Source organism: Falco rusticolus, chromosome 1, assembly GCF_015220075.1.
Source record: "Falco rusticolus isolate bFalRus1 chromosome 1, bFalRus1.pri, whole genome shotgun sequence".
Lineage (NCBI taxonomy): Eukaryota > Metazoa > Chordata > Aves > Falconiformes > Falconidae > Falco > Falco rusticolus.
Genome location: NC_051187.1, coordinates 28,633,001 through 28,658,173, shown reverse-complemented (window position 1 = coordinate 28,658,173; position 25,173 = coordinate 28,633,001). Strand labels below are relative to the sequence as shown.

Genomic DNA, 25,173 nt, shown 5'->3' with positions numbered 1-25,173 from the left:
CTAAAAGTGGTGTTGAAGAGGCAGTAATTAGTGACCACTGTGGATCTGATAGCAGAACAGCGTTTGCCACTTAGAGCTTCTCCAACTCTCCTCTCTGCTGTTAAGCTTATACTACGTCCTCTGGTTACGCTGCAGTAGCCACTCGGTGGTGCCCCAGGCTCAGAGCCAGCCCGTCAGTAGCCGTAGGAAGAACCGGTGTGTCAAAATCATATGCGCATACAGGGGAGTCATTTTTTTGTCTGTGTTGTCCCAGTTCGGAAGAATATTTAATCATATATTTGATGTGGGACTACTAAAGTGCTTTTAGCTGAGCGTATATCCCTGGGCTCGTGTAGTTTGTTGATTTGGTATCCTGGGCACTGGCATGGAAATTACTGTGTGCTGTTGGGCTATATCAATGCTTCCCCTGCTTATTCCCAATCGCATGACACTAATTTTGTTTGCTAGATACAAGAAAGTTAAAATACTGCTGGGACACCAAGGAGACTAATTAGCTTTAGGATTTACCCGAATGGTATGCCTGATTTAGTTACAAAATGTAAGAAATTTTCACATTACTCGGTCTGGTTTCTTAGCATGGAACATATTGAAGTATAATCCTCTGGAGACAAGGCTGAAGTGTCTCACCAATAGAGCTACTTTTTTTTTAAAAAAATTAAAATATAAAATATATGTTTTTAGGAAATCCCAGCTCTCCGAGGAAAATGAGCTAAGCTGGTTAACTAGGAAGCTTTTTCAGGGCAGTGAAATCCTTCATGCGCTGTGCAAAAAGCTGAGCTCCCTGCGAGTTCTGTGCTCAGCTGCGCTGCGCCAGGTGCGGCTGCGGATGGGGATTTCCAGAGGTATGCTAAATCAGGCTGCAACTTGACGTCTCAGTACTTATATTCAGGTTGCTGCAGGGCACATCAAAGCCATAACTCTGTGCAAGCGTTTATAATTGAAATTGTATGATTCTTAGAAAACCAAAGTATTTTATGAAGAGAATTTCAAGCAACATTATCTAGTTATTAAAGAAATATACATACTTGAATTATCTTCCCAACTTCATTAATTCTTCTTTATAATACTGTGATCATCCTCCTTAAGAGTATAATCATGTACACACTAGTATATTTGCTGGTCGCTAACAGATGGGTTAACCTCGTTCTTCAAAGTAAGGAGGCTGCCATGGGCAACGTAGCCTGGGAGCTGGTTCTCAGACAGACCTGTTGACTGTTCCAGGTGTCAGGATGATCTATTTAATGGTGAGCTGACATCAGTTTACAAGCTCCTTATCTAATATTCCAGAAGAATAGGGATGAGACCATCTTTGTTAGAATTAGACAAACAAGTTCTGAAATCAGGGCATTATTTCAATGGCTGCTGCACATGGACATGTATAAGAAATCCCAGAAATGGGCCTTCCAGAACCCAGAGCTGTGGAGGTTAGGTGGGCAAAAAAATAATCATTGTCAGCCTGGCACGGGGAGAAAAATCATCTGACCACAAGAGCTGGTAATAGATTTAATTCCAAGTATGTGAGCAGATATGACAAGTAGGCGAGGGATAATTTTATGCCATTCCACAGCACTGTATTGTACCCCACATCCTCTTTCTAGTAGTCATGGGTAAATTCCAGTGCTTTGATGAAAAGTGCAAAACCAAACCAAAACAAAAACAGAGGACAAATTATGCACTGAAGGGGGAAAACTTTTTCTGACCTCCCACAGTGACCAAGGCGCCTTGAAACATTATATTAATACAGTATAAATAGGTGTTCCTTTACAACAGAAATATTGCTCATTTTGAGTCTTTTTGTACGTACCATAAAATATGATACTTTGAATTCATATTGGAATTTTAAGTTTTAAGTATTAGGAAATTCCCCTATATAAGTATATAGTCCCTCCCATAAAACTTTCCACACATCATCCTGAAAGAGTTCCCGTTCCTTTCCTCAAATATCTTGTTTAGAAAACTTCCAGAATGGTTTGAAGGTCAGACGGAAATCACATTGTTTAATTAACATGGTTAGAATATGTACAATCATAGTCAAAAAAAGGCCACAAAACCTCTGAACCCAGTTAATGCCTTTTTTTTTTTTTTTTTCATTGTCTCTATTAGGAGAAATGAACCAAGTATTTATCTTGTCTGTGTTACTGCAGCTTACAGAAACCAACTACAGGGTATTGCAGGTATATTGCTAAGAAGTTACGATTTCACAACCTGTCATTTATCCCTGGGCATGTTTGGAAAATTATTGACAAGGATCTAGCATAGAGTAACATCTCCCATGCTGCGAAATCAAGGCAAGAGCACGTAGAGAGCTGCTTAGGAACCAGGTGGTGCGTGAAGTGGTCTGTGTCCTGGGTGTCTCGGGCACACCTTTAGAGTGACTCTTGTCTGTTACTCCTGCCAGTGCCGGGGAATCTGGGCTGTTACAAGGACCACGGGGAGCCACCACCTTTGACTGGCACCAGTGAGACCTCCAATAAACTTACTATCCAAACGTGCATCAGTTCCTGCCGAAGTCAACAGTTTAAGGTGATTTCTTTGACGTACATTTACAAAACGTTTTCAAGGACAGATGATGGCAATATGCCTGTAGCACACTCCTGTATTTCTGCCCCCTGCCCCTGTTTTATTTTCCTTTAGGAGTTCTAAGGTCTCACTCGTGCTCCGGGGCAGCTAGCCTTCTCTCTGCATCCAGAGCAATCGGGACAAACGACTAATGCCGGGATGCCAGGAGACAGTATGCTTGCTTGCCACAGCTATGAGTGCTAGGCGCCCTGATGGCCCTCCATCCCATCTTTCTCGCTAGTCTTAAGTAGCATCCTGACAGCTCAAACAAAAATAGTTTGTGGTGGGCCCTGTGACCTCTGACTAATCACACTTCTCCAAAACACACATATTCTGCTGCCAGCTTTCTTATTCATAAAACCTCCTGCTGTCACTTGTTTAAATATTATCCCTCCTTTCCTTATGCATCTTTGTTGTCAAAGTTTGCAGGCATGGAATCAGGTTATGCTTGTTTCTGTGGAAATAATCCTGACTACTGGAGATATGGGGAGGCAGCCAGTACGGAATGCAACAGTGTTTGCTTTGGAGACCATACTCAGCCTTGCGGTGGGGATGGCAGAGTCATTCTTTTTGACAGTAAGTATTGAAACAGGCTCAGTTTTTCCCAAAGGAGGGGCCTCAAATGTTCAACAAATTAGGGAAAAGGGTTTAAATGCAATGAGAACTGTTGCACGCGAAACAGCAAAACACCTAAATTCTGTATAAAATCAAGCTGCTTTCCATTTCTGCGTAAAATTCACATCCACTAATGACGTGAAATAGCTCTTCCGAGAAATGATGCCTGCTCAGGCAACTGACTCATGCTCCGAGGATTGTCTTTTACTTCCCCACTGACTTGGCCATCACAGACAGCATGTCACAGAAAGACGCCTTCAGAACTGACCTTACCAGAGAGTAGATATGTGATTAGATGAGGCACCTCAAATAAAATTTCAGTCTACACCATCTTGGTTTTTTTAATTAAACCAGACAAGGCTCGCTATAACCCAGTTAATGCATCACAAAGCAGCGTAGTAGAATGAGGTTGCTATTATGACCATTAATTATTTCATAACTTCTTACCCATAGAAATCCTGCTTTCTGCTCTTCTGTCCAGTGTACCTACCAGTGCCAGCTGCATAACTTCAGAGATTGAAGCTGTGAGAACCCAGTTCTCTGGCTGCAGTACAGGCTCCCAGTATAGCTGGGAGTACTGGGAGAGTTCACAGTAGGCACTGATATATCGTTGCTTCTCAGATCTCAGCTGCCTCTGATGTAGAAGCTACCTTTTAAGTCAAGTTCTAAACTTTCTGGAACTCAAAGTGGCATCGTTCTCCACTTTCTGAACATGCAACCAAACTTCCCTTCTCCTTACTCTTAAAACTGTGGTTCCCAGCTCATGAGACAGAAAGACATTTCAGCCGAGACAGGAATTAGTCACTCTGCTCACTCCCAGATTCTCCCCAAGATACGAAAAGAAGCACCAGAGTTGCACGTTGCTTTCCAACGCTGAGATAACACATAGCGTCACACTGCAGCATCCGCTGTTCCCTCTTGCTCTTGGTCTCCTAAATCCATGATGGGTAAAGGCTCCCTCGTAGCTTTCCTTTTCTGGAATGACCGAGGGCTCAGCACGATGTTACCCTGAGGACCTGCACTGTCTTTTGTGGTAAACAGCTATGGCCAGGTAAGAGAAGTCATTCTAGTAACTGCCATCCTAGTAACTCTTCTGCTGATGAGCAACACCTGCTCATCTCATTCCTTTTTTCCAGATTATGTCATATGGCCAGAACCTTCACCCGATCCCCGTGCACACACACACCCTCCATTAAGCTGGCGTGTTTTGAGTGCTGCTGTCGTGGGCTAAAGCTATAACACTCAGGCCCACAACACGGAACTCTGCCAGCGCTAGAAGGAAATGAGAGAGGGAAAGCATTCCCATTCCATATGGGGCGATGCTGTACTTTTGTTAGGCATCTGCGGAGCACTAGTCATTGGCATTCTTAGTTAATATTGCCGGTTTGAAGAACATCATGTGACTCGGTAATTACAAACAGCACGGCCAAATGTAACAATACCTGTGAGCCATTTGCAAAGAGGAGGTTTGATATCTGTGACGAGTTTCAGTTCTATCAAGGCAATCTATTGAAACAATTCTATCTATTCTGTTCAATCAGCGGCTCTGGTTCGCCTGGAGCCAAACACAAACCCCTCTGTGGACCTTAGTACCTCTGTGTGGTCTGTCACATTCTTTCTGTTCTTTCATATCCTTTCAGTTCCTCTGTAAGGTCTTTCATAGCATGGCACTGAAGTGTGAGGTTTGCTCAGGCCATGATCAGGCCTTGCTCCAGAGAAAGAGAGAAATGCTTTCACGTGATTTTTCTGGCAGACATATGCTACTTCTTGTTCTTGTTCCCCCAGCTCCCTTTTAATTTGTATTTATTAAAGCCCTTTCTCAGAGGCCTGTGAAAACTGAGACGCTTCAAAACACTTAGCTTCCTTTATTTCCATTCTCACAGGCTTCTGTTACAGGGCTTTAATTAAGCTTTCAGAGAAAATAATTCTACTTCGATTCTTCAGTCCTTCAGCCTATGATATGAGGGAGCAGTAACTCTGATCCAAACAGTTTTGCCGTTAAATAAGTTATTGTGTAATACATATATAATACCGTGTATATAGGGGATATATATAAAGACATATACATGCATATATACCTGTATACAATACATTTTTTAAATTACATATGTGTACATATAGATCATATATATATATGCATCAAGTCAGTTGACTGGCATTTGAGTTTCTCTCTGGATTCATTGGTAAATAAGTTTGCACTGGGAATCTGGGTAGGTGTCAAGGAATATAAGGATTTCCTGGGCATGTGCTTGTTTTGAGTATAAAAGGTAGCAAGAAACCTGAAAGGTTTTCTTTTGACTTTGTAACGGGATCTTTTTCAAGTGACTTAGCGAAAGGTAAGGTCAAACATTAACTGGACAAGATCAAAAGACAGGACGCTTAAAAAGCTCGTATCAGTGGCCCCAGAGGTGATCAAGGGATTACAGCGTCACTCATACAGGGGGAGGCTGAGAGATCCTGGGTCGTTCAGCCTTGAGAAAAGGAGGCTCAGGGGGGATCTTTTCATGTTGTATAAATAACTGATGGGAGGGTGTGAGGAGGAAGCCAGACTCTCCTCATTGTCACCTCGTGAACAGACAAGAGGCAACAGGCACAAATGGAAATGCAGGAAAATCCATGTAAACCTAAGGAAGAAGTTATTTTATGGTGAGGGTGACACTGGAACAGGTTGCCTGGAGAGGTTGTGGAGGCTGAAGACACAACTAGACAACGTCTCCTGCTTGGAGCAGAGGGGTTGGGCTGCGCAATGTCCCGGGGTGCCTTCCACCTCAGCTGCGCTGTGAGGATTTGGTTTTTCAGTTTGGCAGTGTTGTGAAGGGATTTCAGGAATTCAGCAGTGGGACTTACAGTCACTAATGCACCTGCCTGCCCGGCAGGGATCGAATCCAAGTCCCGAAATCAGTGATGTAGCTTTTGTCCTGTGCCTGCAAGGATGCGGGAAGGGGTACGTGCTTGCATACAAAGAGAAAGGAGAGTTGCAGTGTTCAGTATTGATACGTAGGTCTCAGAGTAATGAGACAGAATGTGTCCCCAACAAATGCAATATGGTAGCCATGCCCCCGGTGCTGTGGGAGGTAAGGAATACTGGTGTGAGAGCTGGTGCATCCTGCCGGGGTAGGAAGGCTGCACCTTCCAGTCACGTTTGGGTATTAGAATCTACAGAGTGCTGAAGCTGTGCATAATGAACATATAATCTCTTCCCCTCACTTCCATTTTTCTTGTTCTCTTCTTTTCACAGCCCTTATTGGTGCCTGTGGAGGGAATTACACTTCTGCCACAGCTGTGATCTATTCCCCAGATTTTCCTGACACATACGGCACAGGCAAAGTCTGTTACTGGACGATACAAGTTCCAGGAGCATCTCAAATCCACTTCAGCTTTGCCCTTTTTGAAATCAAAGATGCCACAGATATGGTGGAATTGCTGGACGGCTATACCTATCATGTTCTAGCCCGTTTTAACGGCAAGAACCGGCCTCCCCACACCTTTAACATCTCTTTGGATTTTGTCATTTTGTACTTTTTCTCAGATGAAGTCAATCAAGCCCAGGGATTTGCTATCAGATACAGAGGTAAGAGGCTAATGTTACTGTTTCTACCTTTCAGTGAGCCATTAAAGCATTTAATTCACAGAGTTGTCTGAAGTGGCAGAAAAAGGGCAAATATTTTAACTCTTGTGTTTACAGGTGTTTCATCTATCTTGTTGCCACTGCTCAGTGGGTAAAAGCTTCATTAAAATTTCTCTAAATTTGGAACATTCTAGTCAACTGTTGTAAATAGCAGAATTAAAATTTTCAAAAATTCAATCCTATACATACCTGCCTGTCAAAACAGATTGGAAAATGACAAAGCTGAAACAAAACAAAAAAACCCAGGAGCCCATCTGCATCTTGGTTCATCTTGGCTCTTTCCAACAGTCTGTTCCACTCAGATTGAAAGTCATCAGGAGAAAACATTTTATTCCTTGAGTTGTACCTGCTGTTATGGTGAACAATTAGCTTCCAGAAAAATTCTGAGAACCCCAGCTTGGTCAAGTACAGCCTTGTTCTTGCATCAGACATACTTTGATTATTTGAGTTCTGTAAGTAAACCGGAGCGCAGCACATGCCTGTTCACAAGCGCAAAGAAAAGTCGTCACAGCTGTTAAGAAATCGTTATTGTAATTGTACTCTTGTGTTTTCAGCTGTGAAGGACAACGTGCATCAAAACAAGATTCCAGTGAATCAGAGCCTTTCAGAGAAGATAAATGAACAAGCAAATCTCAGCATCAATGCAGCCCGGTCATCAAAGATACTCTATGTCATCACAACCAGCCCAAGTCACCCTAGTAGCTCCATGCCTGGTAATGTTACAAGAAAATGTGGAAACAGAAAAACATTTTGCCCAGGCACAAGTAGAGCCACTCTTTCCTTTGCCTTCTCCTCCACATTATCTGATCCACTGTGCCTCTTACTAATAAATTAATTTTCATTTAGTCTAATTGCCACTAACTGCTGCTCTCATTACTTTTCAAAACTCACTCCTGAGCATAAATCAGTTGGAAATAGCATGGAGGTGGTGAATCCTTGAGAATGAAAGCACGTAAGAGTAAGATGTGAGTCGGAGCAGCCTTCTTACTAGCACCAGCTTCGAGGACCGGTGCGTACCTTAGAGGTGGCAAAGGGTGCTGAAAAAAGAGCAAGCTTTGGTAGAGTCTGGGATGGCCTGCATGCTGGATGTCTCCCAGTTACCCCAGTACACAAAAGCTACAGCAGTCATACAGAGAGGGCTATAGGAGGATGAAGTAAGTTAATGGGGGAGATGCAGCTGAGAACTGTCTTGTGTCTAGAACTCGCCTTCAAGACATCACTTCATTCAGGAAATTGTTGAGTTGTAGATAAGTGGAGGCTGGAAATGGATTCGTGGTGAATACCACCGTTGGTCTTTCCTGTCTATAAACTACCCTGGGCACCTGCTGTTACGTGTTGCTGAAGCTGGGCCTTGCTCACACTAAGGACCCTCATGGCTGTGTAGTCCTGCAGCTGTCTGCATCCCCGACCTGAAGTGTAAGACCACGCGGGCACGTGAGCCCCGTCTGCCCTCAGCAGTCAGGCTGCAGCACTGCCCAGGGCTGGGGCAGGTGCGCTGGTGCTGGGCCCTGACGTACTGCAGCTGCGCTTCAGCTGCCTGGTGTTAAACTGGCTTGGGTACACCGGCCGGAGGTGAAGCTGCACCCTTGGGTTTTGTGTGGTTGTGAAAATACTACTAAAATCGTCATGAACTGTCAGTGTCTTGAGGAGGGGGCACCGGGTAGGAGGGAACTTAGGCTTCCTTTTGTTCCTCCTTTGAGCTTCAGGACTTGAGAGTGATGGCCTTTCTTCAGTTGTTTATAATAATTCAAGGTCCTTGCAAGGCAGTTCAGTTAGATTTAGTTTAGCTAAATACGTTAGAGTTACATTCGAGTGCCATCCTTTTCCCACCTCAACATTCTGTAGCCTCCCACAGCAAGATTATTCAAGTCCAAATTAAAAGATGATTTAATTATTTAGAAATCTGCTCCTTTTGAGCCCCTATCTCTTAAATTGTTCAAATGTCACAATCTACCAAGCTGTTCTTTAAGTCTTGCCTCTTTGACTTAAAAGAGCCAAACCAGAACGAAATTGAAATGTAACCTACAATGACCAAGAGCCTTCAGTGTAAGGTGATAAAATAACAGACCACAAACACTGATCACCTGTCTCAGCAGACTCTAGAAAGGGAAAATAAACCCCATTAGTGATTACTTATGTAATTACTGATACAAAACTAGTCCATCTCCTTGGAAATACAGAGTTACTACTGGTAGCATATATTCTAGTATGTTGTTTAATCTGCTTTTAAATTTTCCTCTGAGTGACTTTTGATTCCTTTCCTGGATACTAGTTAGATAATTTTACTGGCATATGCTTTGGACTTTCCCAGCTCTCAATTTTATAGGGAACATTCCTGCATGGGAAAAAAACGGTTCTGACTGAGAGTTACATGTTCCTACCAGTCTTTGCAGAAGATACTGTTTTAAGGTTTAAGGCATCTTCAAATTAGTTTTGAATAAAGCATCAGAATGTTATGTGTTTCTTCTGTGCAATATTCTTACTTTCTCCTCCCCTCTCCGTCCTCTTCTCTCTTACAGAGTGGACAATATATAGTCTCACAGCACTGCTCATCCTAAGTGTTACAGCCATAACAGCAAAGATATTTCTCCACATTACCATGAGGTGAGTATGGAGCAAAACTGTCCCTGGAGAACTGACATCTCAGCTCTGCACCAAACCTGGTACACTTCTGCCTTCTGATACTGTCAGACTGGCCATATGCAAATCCTCATAAAAGATACAAATATGTAATAAGCACATTTTTTAACTTCCCAGTCTGTTACAGTAACATTTACTGCTAGAATATCTCTTTTGGTCTTGTTTTGACAAGATTTGTGTATAAGGAATAAAAAGGTTTCTTATACTGAGTGACATTACGTAACGAGGCAGATGTAATTAGACATTTGGCATTGGTGGGAAGGGGTCAGATTAAGATACTGCTTTGTGGGGAAAAAAAATTGAAACTTCATCCCAGATTGGGGGATTGGGGAAAAAAGTTAGATGTAGGCTAGATTCTTTTACTGAAATACTGAAAATGGTTCAAAAAAGAATCACAAAAATGAAAATCTGTATTATAGTGTGACTCTTACATGTTATAGGGTTTTTTGGCTATTGGAAACAACATAGTTTTGTTACTATATTTCTGTACACTTACAGCAAGTGATTTTTGTGTCCTCTAGATGGACACTCATTGAATGACATGATGGGGGATGCTGAATATTATATTTGCATATCACAAACAGGCTTAAATAGACAAGGAAATAAATTTATATTAACAACAATTAGTAACAGAATATGTACAGGCTTCTTAGCTCAACGTCACTGCTTTCATTAGGGTAGCAAGTGTTCTAGCAACAGAACGCCTGACTTTGCATTTGGTCAAGAAACAACCAACAAAATGCTCCAAAAACCTCCATAACTGCAGGAGGTGATGGAAAGAAAAGGTGTCACGGCTGCCATGGAAGCTGCTGGCATTACCAGTGTAGCAGTAACACAGACACACTGGTACCAGCAGCTTCCCAAGCACCTTAACACTTGCAGTGAATTAATGCTTGTTTCCTAGATCCCATCAGACACCATCTGCAACTGAAACAGAAGATTCCAGTGAGGTTACGACTGCTGGCGAGATCTGGAGTATATTTTACCAGCCATCCACATCGATATCCATCTTCAAGAAAAAGCTTCGAAGCCAACAAGATGATTGCAACCCGCTAGTGGGAAATTGAAGTGTCTTTGATTTTACAAGAATCAATCTCCTTAAAATCCAGGTGACTGGATTTTTTTTTCTCCCAATCTCATACTTGTTTTCAAAAAAGTCCATTTCCAAAGGCCTTCAAGTGACTTTACCTATCTGCTGTTCTCTTGGGTATAGTAGTGACAACAGATTTAATTGTGGCAATAACTTTGGAATATCTGGTGCTCATCAGATCTGTAGTGCTGTTAATAACTGCCTTTAAACCAATGCACTTAAGATATATGTAAAAACCTGTAAAGTTAAAAATCCCCTGTGCCCCTGCCAAAGGTAGTTGAATGAGTATCTGCAGGTTGAGGACTTTTCGTGTCCTTCTCCCTGCACCGCTGTGCTGTGCCAGGCGTCTGGAGCCCCTTTGGTCTCGGGGCTGAAGGCAGAGGTAGGTACAGATAACCCATCAGCTGCCACAGCAACCGGAGCTTATTGCCTTAATGTAAACATGTCTAAACGGTGCTGTACAATAACGTGGGAGTCAAAGACTTGGAGAAACCATCAGCCTGGTTGCCCAGTGCTCTGCTGTTTCTACATTTGCTGTTTCTACAAGCAGAGATGCACAAATAAAAATCAAATCAAATTCAGGACGCAAACACTCTGTGGAGTTCCAGCTGCAAAGGTGAGCTTTGATGGGGTAATGCTCACCAGGTAAAGGGCTGCTCAAGCAATGAAGACTTCTAAATGACTGTGTCTGACCCATAATTTGCTGAGGATTATGATAATTTTGTTCACAGAAAACCATCATGCTCCTGTCTGAAGTCCTGCATTTGTTCTGGGCATAAGCTTAGGGCTTCTTTAAGGATTATCCAAAGAAATTGTAAATCCACTGGATTTTTGAAAAGTGTGGCTAGCACAGATTCTTACTCTGAAGTTAAAGATACTGATCTGAGCAGCCTAAACTATTACAAAGTTGTAGCCTGCTATCAACAGCTCACCTATGCCAGGCTGTGCAGCTGGACAGGTACCCAGTTGCCTTGATGCTCAACTTCTGAGAAGGGAAAGTGTCGTCTTGCCTGCAAAATTAAAACGGAACTGCATTTTAAGATTAATGCCTTTACCTGTCAAAGAACTAGAACATCAGTGAGGATCTGATCTGTGAAATCGTTTCTCTTTGATTGTAACAGACAGCATTAACTGTTTTTTCTCTTTGGTAGCGTATCTGTTCACCCACAATGCTCAGACTCCTCATCCCACTACTGGGGACCCACAGTGAGTCTCTCAGTCTCAGCAAGTCCAGACCAGCAGATATTTGGGAAAGCAAGATATTTAGGAAAAACTGACAATACAGAAGTCAGATAAATTGACTGGAAAAGTTCTGTGAGTGAGCAGCTCCTCCAACTAAGCTAGAGGAAGTTCAGCGAGAGCCCTTACAGTACAGTAATTCTGGTTAAGACAAAAGGAATTAATATCAGTTTAAACATACACCAGTGTATACCAGGCCTGTGGTCAGAGAACAACCATTAAATGCACCTGCAAAAGTCAACTAAGAATAGTAAGAAAAGCGTCACTGAGTTTAAATTCATTGTAGCATCTGCCCTTCTGTTTTTAACATGTAACTCCATCCCCTTCATGAGGTCTATAGATTTACTTGAAAACACAGGGCATCTAAGAATTAAACAGTGAAATTTGTGCCTTACTTGCCATTGTAGGTCTAGTCTTTTACCTGGATTGAATTAATTCCAGCTCCATTTATGTACCACAGGTAAGTGCCAGAGACAGCTGAACAGTACCGCAATAAATGCTTAATAGAAACAAGACTTTACTGAGCCAGCACTTATGGAGTTGTTCACGAATCAAAAACGGAATATCATAGGAATATCTAGTACTTTCTTGCATGAGCTGCTGGAAAGAGTACAGGAAAAGATAATTATAGTATCGCCTAAAATCAAGACAGAACGAGTTGTAAAATGTGCTGGTTATCTCTTACGTGTCATCAGGTTGGACCAAAAAGCACTGTCTGTTTCAGACCCAACAAAAATGTCTAAATTGCCTTTTTAGCAGTCAGGTTTTGCATCGTGCTGTGCAGGGAAGGAGTCCACCTCACAGATTTGTAGCAAAACAGATTAGTTTGCTTCCTAAGTGTGCTTAGTATGGTTCACTAATGGAGAACCAGGAGGAGTGAGTGAGAGTGTAAACCTGGACCCTTACGTTACGAGTGCATTGTATGAAGCTTTGTCTGCTTGCCTTCTGGAATGTTCTTGAGCAGTTAAAGATACGTAGGCAAAGGGATGTTCATAAAGCAGTTAGCTAATGTTATAAACTGAAGAGACGTCAGGAGCACCCTATGACTGATTTCTGCCTCATGCAGAAGGAAAAAATACAGAACTGCTAAGCTTCTCTTCTTCACTAAAGAATTTGACTATAAAATTAGAGAAAGCCCGTTACAAACAACAAAGACAGACTGATGCTACTAATGCAAAATTGGGAAAATTTACAAACTGAGTTTTTACATCGGTCCCTTAGCTCCTCAACAATTTTTTAACTGATAAAATCGTATTTTGAGGGTCTTTCTTATGGAATGTTTATCTGATTTCTGTATGAAAGACCCATAAAACCAGCAGTAAGAGCAGATTAACTGGCCACCGCAACAATGATCATGACTAAGCATAAGGTATTGGGACAGTGCACAGGTAAACACTGAGAAAAGCAGAGAGGACATTGTTATGTTCCCCCCAAATCTTTCAGATTGTCTGATTCTAGATACCTCTGTGATACTAGGAAACAGACCAACAGGTAGAAATGCACAGATGGGGTCCGTCCCTTAAGTAGCACTTCTTACTCTATGGGCCTGGGGCCACCAAGAGCACATAGGTCTCTGCTGTAGGTTTCTTCAAAGTGTGGTCACTCGCACTCCCGGTGCAAACACTCCAGGGGCATGGTGGTACGTGGCCAACACAGCCGGTATCCATTAATGTAGCACTTTCTGATCTTTGCTATTAAGGGTTTGGGGAGAGAAGGAAGAAAAGTCTGACATGCACAACTGTTGTAATCCCACATGGTTCAGCATGCAGAAACGCCCCTGCGACACTAGCAGCTGAGTGCTGACAGCTGGAGGGTGCAGACACCGCGGGATGTTCGTGTTTACAGCATTTTCTGCAACAAATTGAAAATAACTGCAGAAGAATTTGTTTGGAATTGTATCCAAATGGCCTTCTGACCTCCTACCTAGCAGTTCCAACAGGCTGGACAGGCTGCAAACGTGGCATTGGCCACAATTTCAAAAGCGACCATTTTGACAGCAAAACTGTTACAAGGCGCTGCCTTCTCATGCAGGGGCGTCCGGCCCCGGCTGCGGCCCCCTCCTCCCTGGGGTGTTGGTGTGACCGGCTGTGTGGTGGTGCAATAAATTGATCAGGTTAAAAATTACCATCGCTTTCTCTTCCCTGAGTTACTTCTCACAGAGACAAGCTCTCTGATCTTGTTTCTGGGGTGGCTGCAGAGCGAGCTGAGCTGACCCACCGCAGTGGACCGTAAGCCACAGGAAAAAGCCAGTTCCCGGCCCCAGAAGCACCGAGCGCTCGCGCTGGCCCTGCCTGTAGCAGCGTGGCAGGCTGCCTCCCTGCCAAAGCCACACAGCATCACTTACAGCAGCCTACAGTGCGTGTGGACCTCAGGTGGAAGGGGGCCAGCGGGACAAGTGGCCCCTCTCGTTCAAAATCTACATTTAAAACTAGTTTAGTGTTAACTGAATGATTTTCTATGTACTTTTGTCTTAATATTGTTATGTTGGGGGGGGGGAATAGAGACTGTGTTATTTAAAAATATGTGTGATATGTTATCATAGTAATATATATATTTATATATGTATAGGAAATGCGTTATTTAATACAGCATATTATGCTTGTATCTTGCTAACATTTTATAGGAAGAAAAGATGTTAGTTTACACTCTGGGAAAAATAAATTTTCTATACACTGTAACCATAGAAGAAAATCAAAGATAATTCATTGGTCTCTATGCTAGAAGAGTGCTGAGAAGAGGGTAACTCGGACTCAGTTTTGTGGCAGATGCCGATTCAGATGAAACAGCTGCTTTAAGATGCGCTTTCCTCCTTTGGGTCTCATTTCTAGCTTGTAATTGTATTGGGCTGTTCATCAGATTCTGCAAATTCATGTGCATATACTCCCTGGACCGTTTTAACATCAAACATGTCATCGGCTTTTTCGGTCAAGCATCAATATCATCTTTTTGGGGGCTTGTTTCTGTCAGATTTCCTACAGCCAGTGCAATGCGGAGGGGCTTCTGCCCCATCGCTCACACAGCCACACCAGTGGTATTGCAGAATTCGTGCCTCGCTATTCCCAGCTCCCCAGCGATGGGATAAATGGGAGATTTTTCCTGATAGCCCTGGAAACTACTGAATCTGCAGCCCGCATGACTACAGGCCAAACACATCAGCGGAGACTGGGCTGCCAGTGGGTGAGCGTGACTCGTTATTCCAGTTTCGGCTCCTGGTTAATAACGCTTCCTGGGCGGTGGGAAGACCGACAGATTGTTCTAGCGCGCCGCTTTGCCTGAAGGGTGAACTACAAAACAACTCCTGACTAATACTTGTCCAGCTAGTTCTCGATACCTTGAAGCAATGATATTTCACAATCTTCCAATGAAATACAGTCCAGCAGCAGTTTCACCTGAATATTTAGACATTTATGAGCAGCCTTATCATTCTGCTACCTTAAGATCTTGAGATTAAAAAAAAAAAAGAAGCAGCCTTCAAAGCATACCGGTTTTGCTGTAACAACACACCCCCTGACACACATACATCTCATGCAGCTCGTACTTGCTCAACTTTACTGAGCACCTGTGCTTTGGGATGAAAGCCGGCATTCTGAATTTCAGTCCCAGGACAATTTACTGTAAATCCAAACTATCACATGAACCAAAGACGACCGACAAAAGAGAACAGAATGAATCAAACCTCAAATATCTCACCGCTGACACACGTGCTGTGTTTGTATGTGGCCATGCTGCGGTCAGCAAATGGGTGTAGGTAATAATTATAAAAAATAAATAGAGTGAGTGTCAGCAGGAGTTGTGTTAGCGTTGCTAAAGCCTGGGCAAGTGCCGAGCGCGGGAGGCAGACGCTCTGCAGTGCCCCAGCCGCCTCCAGCGGTGCCTCCGCCTTGTGGGGTGGGGAGAACGTTTGGGCTGCAGGCGCTGAGGGTGGTACGTGCGGAGCATGCGGCACCACAGTGGGAAGCGATTTCGGCGGTAACAGCAAAGTGAAGTTTTCCATTTACGTGTTTTCAGACCGTTGGCAGCGACCATAACGATTCTTCCAGTGTTTTCTCTACAGATCGCAGCAACACGTAACGCTGCTTCCCCGCCTTCGAGATTCACCTGTTCTTTCATTAACTCCTGACCAAAGCAGCACGATGCTCTCCCAAAGAAACCCTCAGCTACATTTTATGTGAACACCTGAACAGCAGTGTCAGACACCAAAACTGTCCCTCCAGCTTTTTGTGTCCCGACTCAAACTCTCATTTTCTTTCAGAGGCACGGCGGCCGCGGGGGACCAGCCTCCCCGGCTCGGGGGTCCCGTGCCCCCTCCTGCCGATCGGGTCACCGGGCTCCTCTTACACTTGTGTCCATCTGGGAACCGCTGCCTTTTTTCGGTTGTTTCCTAAGCAACGGTTTCATTCCCCGTGAGGGACATGTATTCTTTATTCGGAAAGAGACACTTTTCTGTGCAGCGTTTCAGCAGCAGGAGCGTGGCTCCATGGCAGGGGAAAATCCCGGGATTTGTGTCGCTGTGTTCTCCCAGACGGAGGCTCGGCCTGGGCTGGTTCCCGGCCTTGTAAGGACACTTCTCTTCATGCTGCCCAAGTAACAGCCCCTGTTACCCAACAGCTGTCACAGGATCTGACAGATGCACCCAGTATTGCTACAGCAAAAGTGAGGTAGTGTTACAGAAACACCAAGTGTCCCCGTAACGCAGGGGCTCCTGCAGCCCAGGCTGTCCTGCTCGCCGCGTTCCCCATGGAGGCTCCACGCGGGTTTATGGTGCTCGCAGGGTTCCCCCATGCCTGAAATACCAAACCTCAGCACTGAAATGAACCTCCCCCGTCAAATATGAAAAGATTCATGTTTTTTATAGAAAATGTTTACATTTAGACATTAAAAAAAAAAAAAAAGACACTATCATGAGGAAAAGACAGAACGCATCCACCAGCACCCCCAGCACCACATTCGGGTCCCGGCTGCAGCCCGCAGCCGCGGGGAGCGGGGCTCTGGGCTCCCCCCCAGGTTGGTGGGCCAGCAGGGGAGGGCATGGCACGGTCCTACAGGCACCATCACCTCACCGGTTTCTCCAGAACAAGACTTGGTAAAACAATCCACCAGTCAGCAACAGCAAACTGGGGGGGCCTGGAGGGAAGGGAACACCAGTGTGACACAGGCATTACCAGCCCGGTGCATATGGTGAGCGTTACGGTATTTTTTTAAGAACAGTTGCTTAATGAACTGATTTTCAAATGAAATGAGCATCTACAATCATCGGCAATTGCCAGGATTCTGTTGGCCAAGCACAAAAAGGGCCCCTGCTCTGCTTGGGAAGCACCTGCTGGTGCTGCTCAACATCCTCCACTGCGGCTCCCCCACTCCTGCGCCCCCGCCCCCCCCGGCTCCCACAGCGCGGGGGCCACAACGGAGCCGCACGCGAGAAGGAACCCCCAGACAGTGACACTGCCCAGCTCGGGGGGCTGCCAGACCCAGCAGCCCCCTCCCCCCAGTGATACCCCCCAGCTGAGAGGGATGCCAGCCCCAGGACCCCCCCCCAGTGATATGCCCCAGCTCGGGGGGATGCCAGCCCCAGGAGCCCCCCCACAGTGATACGCCCCAGCTCGGGGGGCTGCAGCCCTGCCGGGGAGCTCCCAGACGGGACAGGGAGCTGGAGGCAGCGGGGCTCAGTTCTTGGCTGACTTCTGGGGTGACCGAGTTACAGCGACGTGAACACAGAGGAGCGGCGGGGTGTCCAGGGGATTACCAGGGACAATCTTTGGGAGAAGGAAGGAAGTGGGGGAGACTGGAAAGGCTTGTTGGGTGTGTATCGCTGGATGGGACATACGTAATGCACGGAGGCAAACCGCCTACCCAAAAACACAAACACACTTTACATCAATCCATATGTACACGCGCGGGCTGCCAGCCACATGCCTCCAAGCCCCTCTCGCTGCCTGCATAAACATCCTCGGTCAAATTTTGCCCTCTGCTGACCGACGAGAGCAGCAAAGCACCAATTTCCACCAGTGGCACCAGTGCCGTCACCCCCCCTTGCCTGCCCCAGCCAGGAGTCACCCACCCGTGTCCCCCCAGGTCGTGCTGGCTCGGGTCTCGAAGCAGTTTTATTTCAGGACTATACGTTATTTATAGCTGAAATTAAACTAGAAATAAAGGTTCCACACAAAAATAAGGATGCCTTCCAGCTGATGTGTCACTCCTCACGTGCCTGGAGGCCTCAGGGGCTTGCAAGACCGCCCCCCCCCCCCCCCCCCCAATCCCAGCACACCACACCACACCACAGCCCAAGTGCTGCCGTTACAGCTGCTCACCTGCTTCCCCTGGCGCAGCCCTTCACCCCATCTCTTCACCGTGTACCCTGGTGCGCTGCCCCCACGCCGCCTTCACCTGCCTTCCCACGGCACCTTTGCTGTCCTGCTTCCCCCTCCACAGCAACACCGGCCGGCGTGAGTGGGGACACCGGGGACATCAGGGACACCCTCACAACACCGGCGCTGGGCGAGGTGACCGGGGGACACTCCCAGGAAGGCAGCTAAAACTGGCAAGTACTGGGCAGACACTGCACACAGTACCGCGTTAAAAAAAAATAAATAGTTTTTAAAAATAAATTAGTCAATATCTACAAATTTCTGGTGGATACACAGCTGTGGTGCTTGTTGAACATTGAATGGTCCTAAGAACATCATGGGTTGCCTCCAGAAAAAACACACTTTCGAACTTTTTATCATGGTCATTTGTGTTAGGATCTGTACGTGTGTGTGTATGTATATACATACCCACCTATTATTTAAAAAAAGGAAAAAATACGTATTACACTTCACCTCAGTACATCTAGGACTATACTTTGAGGACCACAGCTATCCCTGTCCTTTCCCCCAAAACAAGAAGGACAACTTCCACATGTATATGCAATAAAACTGTATTTTTGTGTGGTTTTGCCTTTTTTTTTTTTTTTTTTAATACAGACATTTGTACACTTTCTTACAAAACTGCAGGTAACTACAACTTTTCTTAAATCATTTTTGGTCGGCAAGTACTGTAAAATCTTTGTGTGCAATTATCATGTATTTACAGGGCCTCATGTTAGTGATTTTCAATGATTATTACAATAATGTCACACACTCTCAACATAAGACATGGCTTAAGATAAATATATTAGTAAATAAATATTCTGAGAACATATTTCCATAAATGAAATGTGCTGCTATACATATACAGAATATATACAAGATGTTTTCTAGCTTTTAAAACATTTTAAAAAATGGTAATGAAGGAGAAAGAGCCCTTTGACCATATTACAAATCTTTACAGCAAATTTTATACAAAACAATTTTAAGTGCTATAAGATAACTTTAATTAAAAACATTTTAAATAGTGCCTCATGAGCCAAACACAATGACAACTGTTCATGTAAGTAGTAGAAAGGCATTTTTTGTTATAAAAACCATCTATCACGGCCAGCTAGCCTGTAAGTCTGTACAGACAGACAGGTAGCGGGGAATTAACTAAACATCGAATATAAAACCAAACACAGAAACCAGGTGTAGGTACCTCTGTGGTAAGGCCTGCAGAGACTGTTGTACTGGCTGAGATTTCCACAACACGTGAATGAGACCAGTACATCCAGGAACACCATGAGCCAGAATATTCCAATTTCTTTTTTATAACCACATTTTACCACAACATGCTGTGTAGTTACAGAGTACAATGCAACTTAGGTGGCCTCAGTGCCTCACAAAACACCAAGCAGAATAACCAAGGTAGTATACCAGAGCTTCTACAACGCATTTCTTTTGAGTGGAGCAAGGAGAAAGGTAAGACTTAAAAAAAACAACCAAAAAAACCAAAAAAACCCAAACCTTTAGTTTATTCTCCCGACACATACCACTTACTTCAGTCATTCAGAGAATGAGTAAGTTTTCAATAAGCTTTATACACAGAAAATGTGTTTATTGGGATTTTTATTTTAAAGTTATACCCAGATACTGCCTTGAATTAATTCTCTGAACAGCTGGATTTTGGTGTTTGTTCATTTAAAAAGATTTAACGTGAATTCCTTTAAATATAATTATTTTTTCCTAACATATTCAGTACAGAAAGTAACAGTAAACAGATGAATGTATTCATTATTTCTTAGATGTCTGCTTCTTTCAAAATATTTCATTTGGGACTATAAAGCAAACAAGTTAACCTGGCTGGTTCTCACAATTAGCCCAGTGCTGTCAAGGACATTACTTTGGCAGAAAACGTAACATGAAGCGTACATCTCTTTTTCATGTCTCTTAAGTATCTCCAAAGCGTACTGAACTTCAGACAAATCTTTTCGGAAGACTGGCACTGTGGGCATTAAATAATTATTTTCCCTTTAGGAGAATTCCTGCTGTGAATACACCAGACAGGATGACACTGTGTCCTCAGGCACATGCAGCATGACAGGCAATTTAAACCATGCTATGGTAGCCTCTTACTCAGAAGCTGCTGTTTCCACAGGAAACAATTGCTATCAGAAGTGACGACATGCATTATCTCACGATAACAAATATCCTCACTAGTACAAGCACAAGAACAAAAGTATGTGCCCAGGCTAACGGGTACAGAGAGCACTCTGTACACAAGACAAAAATGAAGCACAGCTGGCTGGGCCCCACAAAACCTTTAAAACAGATCTATCTATGGAAGCTACATCAACCACAGCAAAGAAGAAAATCATGATTAAACCAAGTCCCTCACTTTCCCCCGTGCACCAAAGGTGACAAGCACCGCTGCCCTCAGGCATGCTCGCAGTCGGTAAGGAAACAAGACCCGTTCCCAAACTGAGCCAGCCAAGCTGCAAGCACCCTGCAAGCTCCGTTTTCCTGCGCATGCCAGCATTCCTCACAGCTGGAACAGGGGCTACAGGTGCCTGAAAATCTTCCTATGGAAGGCAAGGTTCGTTACCTACAAAGGGATCATCACCCCTTCTAAGCACTTTCTTCCAGCATCTGTTTGAGGGAGGGGTCCCCAGCATTCTAACCAGTCAGAAGATACAATGAGGTCCATGGTTTAGCAGGAAGTGAGGATGAGAACGTTCTGAGCTACCAGATTCCCTACCCCCACTCTGTTAAAACTAATCCTAATGGCAGGAGGCCCTTCCTAGCCAAATCTTCAGAGCAGCATGAAAGGGGGAGGAGGGGAGAGGAGAAAGGAGACGGTCCGATGCTTCACCTCCCTCAAAATTGCTCATATAACTTGCTGGCTTCTAGGATCTGCTACTAGGATTAGTCGGTATCTGAGCATCCATTCAGCAGCTGTATCCCTCTGGACTACTATATTTCAAGGTGCTATCTGGTTTCTAAGGCAGGTGTAGCCCTGAGCTTATAGAAGGCTGGACTCCTTTCAGTAGGAGATAACAGCATCTACACAAAGCCTGGCTTATTTAACACACCGTGTTACCCCTCAGCAAGAGCTGACACGGTCACTTCTAAAAAGAAAATATAAATAACACTTTGTCATTAATATAGAAATGGCACTAGAGCTCAGAAATGCTCCACGCCACATCCCACATGGGCTTTGCACACAAATGGAGGCCTGAAGGCTTCAGGCAAGAGGGACAAAGGAGACAATCAAGCTGATGCGGACACAGAGGAAGAGGAAGTGGGGGAGGGACTTCTCCACATTACCACTTTTGTGTGTTTGTCAAAGCTTAAAAAAAATTGAAGTCCAAGAGAATCTGGAGTTTCTGATAAGCTCTGCTTCTCCATCTGGGATCATCTGGACAGGCCTAGTCACCGATTTGGCTTCTCTCCAGGGGATGAGATCCAGCACCTGAAAGATAAAGAAAACTAAGGATCATTGCACCTACAATATTGCATCCAGCTTTGGGGCCCCCAGAACAAGACACTGACTGACGGGGGCGAGTTCAGCAGAGCGCCAAGATGCCCAGAGGGCTGGAGCCCCCCAGCCCCTGGGGAGAAGTGGCCGAGGGCTGGGGCTCGCTCAGCCTGCAGCAGACGAGGCATCAGGGCTCCCCCGAGCAGCGCTGCAATAGCCGCATGGAGCCCAGCACCGCATGGAGCCAGCACCGCATGGAGCCCGGCACCGCATGGAGCCAGCACCGCATGGAGCCCGGCACCGCATGGAGCCAGCGCCCTCACGGCCACGCGCCCTGGGCAAGAGGCGAGGGGCTCGGGCTGGAACACGCCATGCTCTGGCGGGATACAAGGAACATCTTTCCACCACGCGGGCAGCCAGCGGGGAGCGGGGGCCCAGTGAGGAACGCGCTGCGTCCCTGGGGCCGGAGAAACCTGGTCGGCAAACGGCGCAATGGGGGCTGACCCCGGAGGTGGCCCTGCCTCGTGCAGGGGGCTGGGCGGGATGGCGGCCTGAGGTCCCTTCCGACACAGGGTATCCTGTGACGCCATGAACACCCTCAAAACCAGCCCTGGCAAGGCAGGTAAGGAACATCCCCTTCGTTCCACAAGTGGCTCTTTTTGCCCCTTGTGTATGTCCACAGCTAAGACTTTCCCACGTATTCTTCTACAGTAATTCCAAGCTTTTCACTCTTTTTTTATTATCCTTCAGCTTGTCTGTCCCCTCCCAGCACTGTGGCCTTGTCTACTTCAGCATCTCACCACAGCTGCCATGACTGGCACGGTGTTCCCAGCTGTGGGAGCTCCAACAGGGGCCGGGTACTAGCAGTCACTTTTTTCCCCTCCCCACAAAGGACGAGTATGAAAGCTCTTACAGGGTTAAATAGCAAACGAATACCTTCTGTTCCTCTAGCTAGGACCAAATAAGCACAGGTTATGAGAGAGTAACACTTTTGGGCAAAGCATGAGTCAATAACCTGCTCTTACACAAAGGATGGCAGTAACCTTTATGGCTGCAGGTAACGAGGAAGCTGGAAGCCTTTCATATGCTATGACAGAGTGGTAGCGAGTAATCAAAAAAAGCACAGAAATTACCTGTGGCCTTTGTGGTTGTCATCAGCTTCTGGGCGTTCAGAGGGGGACTGGGAAAGAGCATTCCCGCTTCTTCCTCCTGAGAGGAGTAGTTCTGCCGCAGGAATGATGTTGCCTCGTAGCACACCTCCCTCTCGTCCTGTACCTCTCCCATCCCTTGGCAGTGCAGGTAAGTATCCAGCTCAGGTGTTCCATCCCAGGAACTACAGCCGCCCGTGTGGGTCCCTTGGCACTCTGTAGGTAGGATCATCTCACAGTCTCTGTCTTCAGGAATTATGGGAATGCGTTGACCCAGATCACATACACCCTTACAGCAGCTTGGCAAGGTGTCATCGGGAAGCGTGTACTGCACATTCACTGCATAGTCTTCTGTATAGCAGCCACCACCTCCACTGCCACTGTTGCTACTACAGGCTACCTGCTTCTCTTCATAGAAGCAGCAGGGCAACCCCTCATATTTTACCCCATCTGTCCTATGCAAGTGGTCTGAGTTAATACTGTACAAGCCCGGGGTGTTCCCTGCCTGTGGTTCTATTCCTGGGCCACACGTCCCCCACAGCGGAGAGCCAAGGAAGAGTGCACTACAGTCAGCCGTCCCACTGCTAGGCTCCAGGGCAGAGTGCTGGAGTTCAAAGCAGCATGCACATGCTTGCTCCAGAAGTGGCCCTGCTATCTCTGGATTCTTCCAGTTCCTTTTAACATCCAATGCAGCACCAGGAGTGGCCTCATGTCCTCCCTCTGAGGTAGTGCCATTTGGATCCCTGTGCTCTAGTGAGGAATTACTGCTATAGTTCATATCCATGCTGCAGTTAGACAGTTGGTCCCCTGAGGAAGAAGCTGGCACAGGCCGGCAGTCAGCACCCACCAGGCCGTGACCATGAGCTGGAAGCTCATCCTGGTGGGGGCCCTCCAAGAGAACAATTGCACCCCTGTTTGCACCACCAACCTCACCGACTCGGCAAGGGCTCTTACTGCGGTAAACGTACGGGTCATAGTCACTGCTCAGAGAGCTGCGAAAGGTGGAGCAGCTCCCATAAACGCCTTGGTTGCTGACCTCAGTGCAGTCAACCATGGAGTCGCTAGAGGAGCAGTGGCACTGACCAGAACTGCTGCTGCTGCTGTCACTCCCAGGGCAGTCAGCCAAATATCCACTGCACACCGAACGGTGACCGTGATAGCAGCTAAAGCTGGAGGTACTGCCACTCTCCAAGCGGGATGAGGGCACTACATGTACCACGGGAGGGAAAAGCATGCTGCTACCAGGCTGAAAGGCACGGGAAGGACCCTTTGAGGAAATGCCAGCTGGAAGCTGTCCATCTTGCTCAGGGTAACTAAGGCCTTGGAAGTAGTAGTGCTGATACATGGTCTCATATTGGGAAAAGCACGCTGCTTTGGAAAAGTTGCGTCCACTAAACTTGGGTCTTCGGAAGTTGTGAGCTGGAGAGTAAGCCCTGTGTTCCAGGCTACAGTGATGCGTGTTTAAAGCATGGTCCAAATGAATAGGCTGGTAACTTCGGATATAGGCTGGGGACGGCGCTTGGTAGAGGCTCTGTTCACCGTGTCGCTCAACCGTGAGTACTGTGATAGGGTTTCCGTGAGGGTCCATGCTTGTCCGAGTGGGATACGCTGTTATCTGGTTTGCTCTGTGCACTCGGCCTGGGTAATGGACAGGCAGAATCACCCTCTGCTGCCGGCTGCGTGCTGGGTTGATGGATTCCAGACAGACTGGGCCTGCATTTCCCTTCTTCTGTTCTGAATAAGAGAAATAAGAGTGGAGAAGTAGAAGTAGGGGGCAATAAAAAGGAATATACTTCATGCAAGACAGAAGGATATTTTGTTCTGAATTTCATTATGTTACACATACAACAGAGTTAAACAAAAAAAAACAAACAAAACCCCCCCCCAAAAAAACCCAACCACAAAACCAGATAACTTTTTACACAGAAGGAATAATAACAAAACAAAGAAGATAAGTCAAGAGCATCTGCCTGGAAGCCTTTGAAACATTCAATTGTATTTGCTTAAAAAGAAGTGATGTCAGATACTGTTCTCATATATGCAAAACCTTCTCCTTACACAGGATTCCTGACCTTGCACGTTAAGAGCAAGGCTGGCAGTCACTGCTTGAGTTTTCACTTTACACATTTATATAAATGGGTATTAATAGAAAACTTGTTTCAAGACGGAGAAATGGAAGGGGGAGAGGGCAAATAAGGGAAACCACATTCCAAGTTACAACACCACGGAAAAATAAAAACCATCGTCTTTTCTTTATAATTACCAAGACAAAACATACCCATCCATTTTATCTACCTGTCCTCCCTGCATTCAGAGGCTGACCAACACTCTGCTGGGCATCGCACCCGGAACAAGCAAAAACCTGGTATGTGACCTGTTATTCCAGGGCATGCAGTCATTTCCAAAGAACTTAATCCCAACTGTATTTCTAGGGTTGCATTACAATA

The 25,173-nt window shown here is 45.5% G+C and overlaps 2 protein-coding genes across 4 annotated transcripts in view; one reads left to right on the top strand and one right to left on the bottom strand.

Moving 5' to 3' along the window:
• KREMEN1 (kringle containing transmembrane protein 1) overlaps positions 1–12,165 on the top strand; it is a 31,500-nt gene extending 19,335 nt beyond the window's left edge. For both annotated transcript variants that reach the window (XM_037375315.1, XM_037375314.1), the window contains exons 4-9: positions 2,399–2,523; positions 2,982–3,135; positions 6,413–6,745; positions 7,357–7,515; positions 9,322–9,406; positions 10,347–12,165. In XM_037375315.1, coding sequence (XP_037231212.1) covers positions 2,399–2,523; positions 2,982–3,135; positions 6,413–6,745; positions 7,357–7,515; positions 9,322–9,406; positions 10,347–10,509 — 1,019 coding nt within the window. In that variant the 3' untranslated portion in view covers positions 10,510–12,165. The remainder of the gene's footprint in view (positions 1–2,398; positions 2,524–2,981; positions 3,136–6,412; positions 6,746–7,356; positions 7,516–9,321; positions 9,407–10,346) is intronic.
• Positions 12,166–18,708: 6,543 nt separating this feature from the next.
• Positions 18,709–25,173, bottom strand: part of ZNRF3 (zinc and ring finger 3) — a 96,080-nt gene continuing 89,615 nt past the window's right edge. For both annotated transcript variants that reach the window (XM_037375312.1, XM_037375313.1), the window contains 2 exons: positions 22,712–24,460; positions 18,709–21,572 (listed from right to left, as the gene is read on the bottom strand). In XM_037375312.1, the coding sequence (XP_037231209.1) occupies positions 21,529–21,572; positions 22,712–24,460 (1,793 nt within the window). In that variant the 3' untranslated portion in view covers positions 18,709–21,528. The remainder of the gene's footprint in view (positions 21,573–22,711; positions 24,461–25,173) is intronic.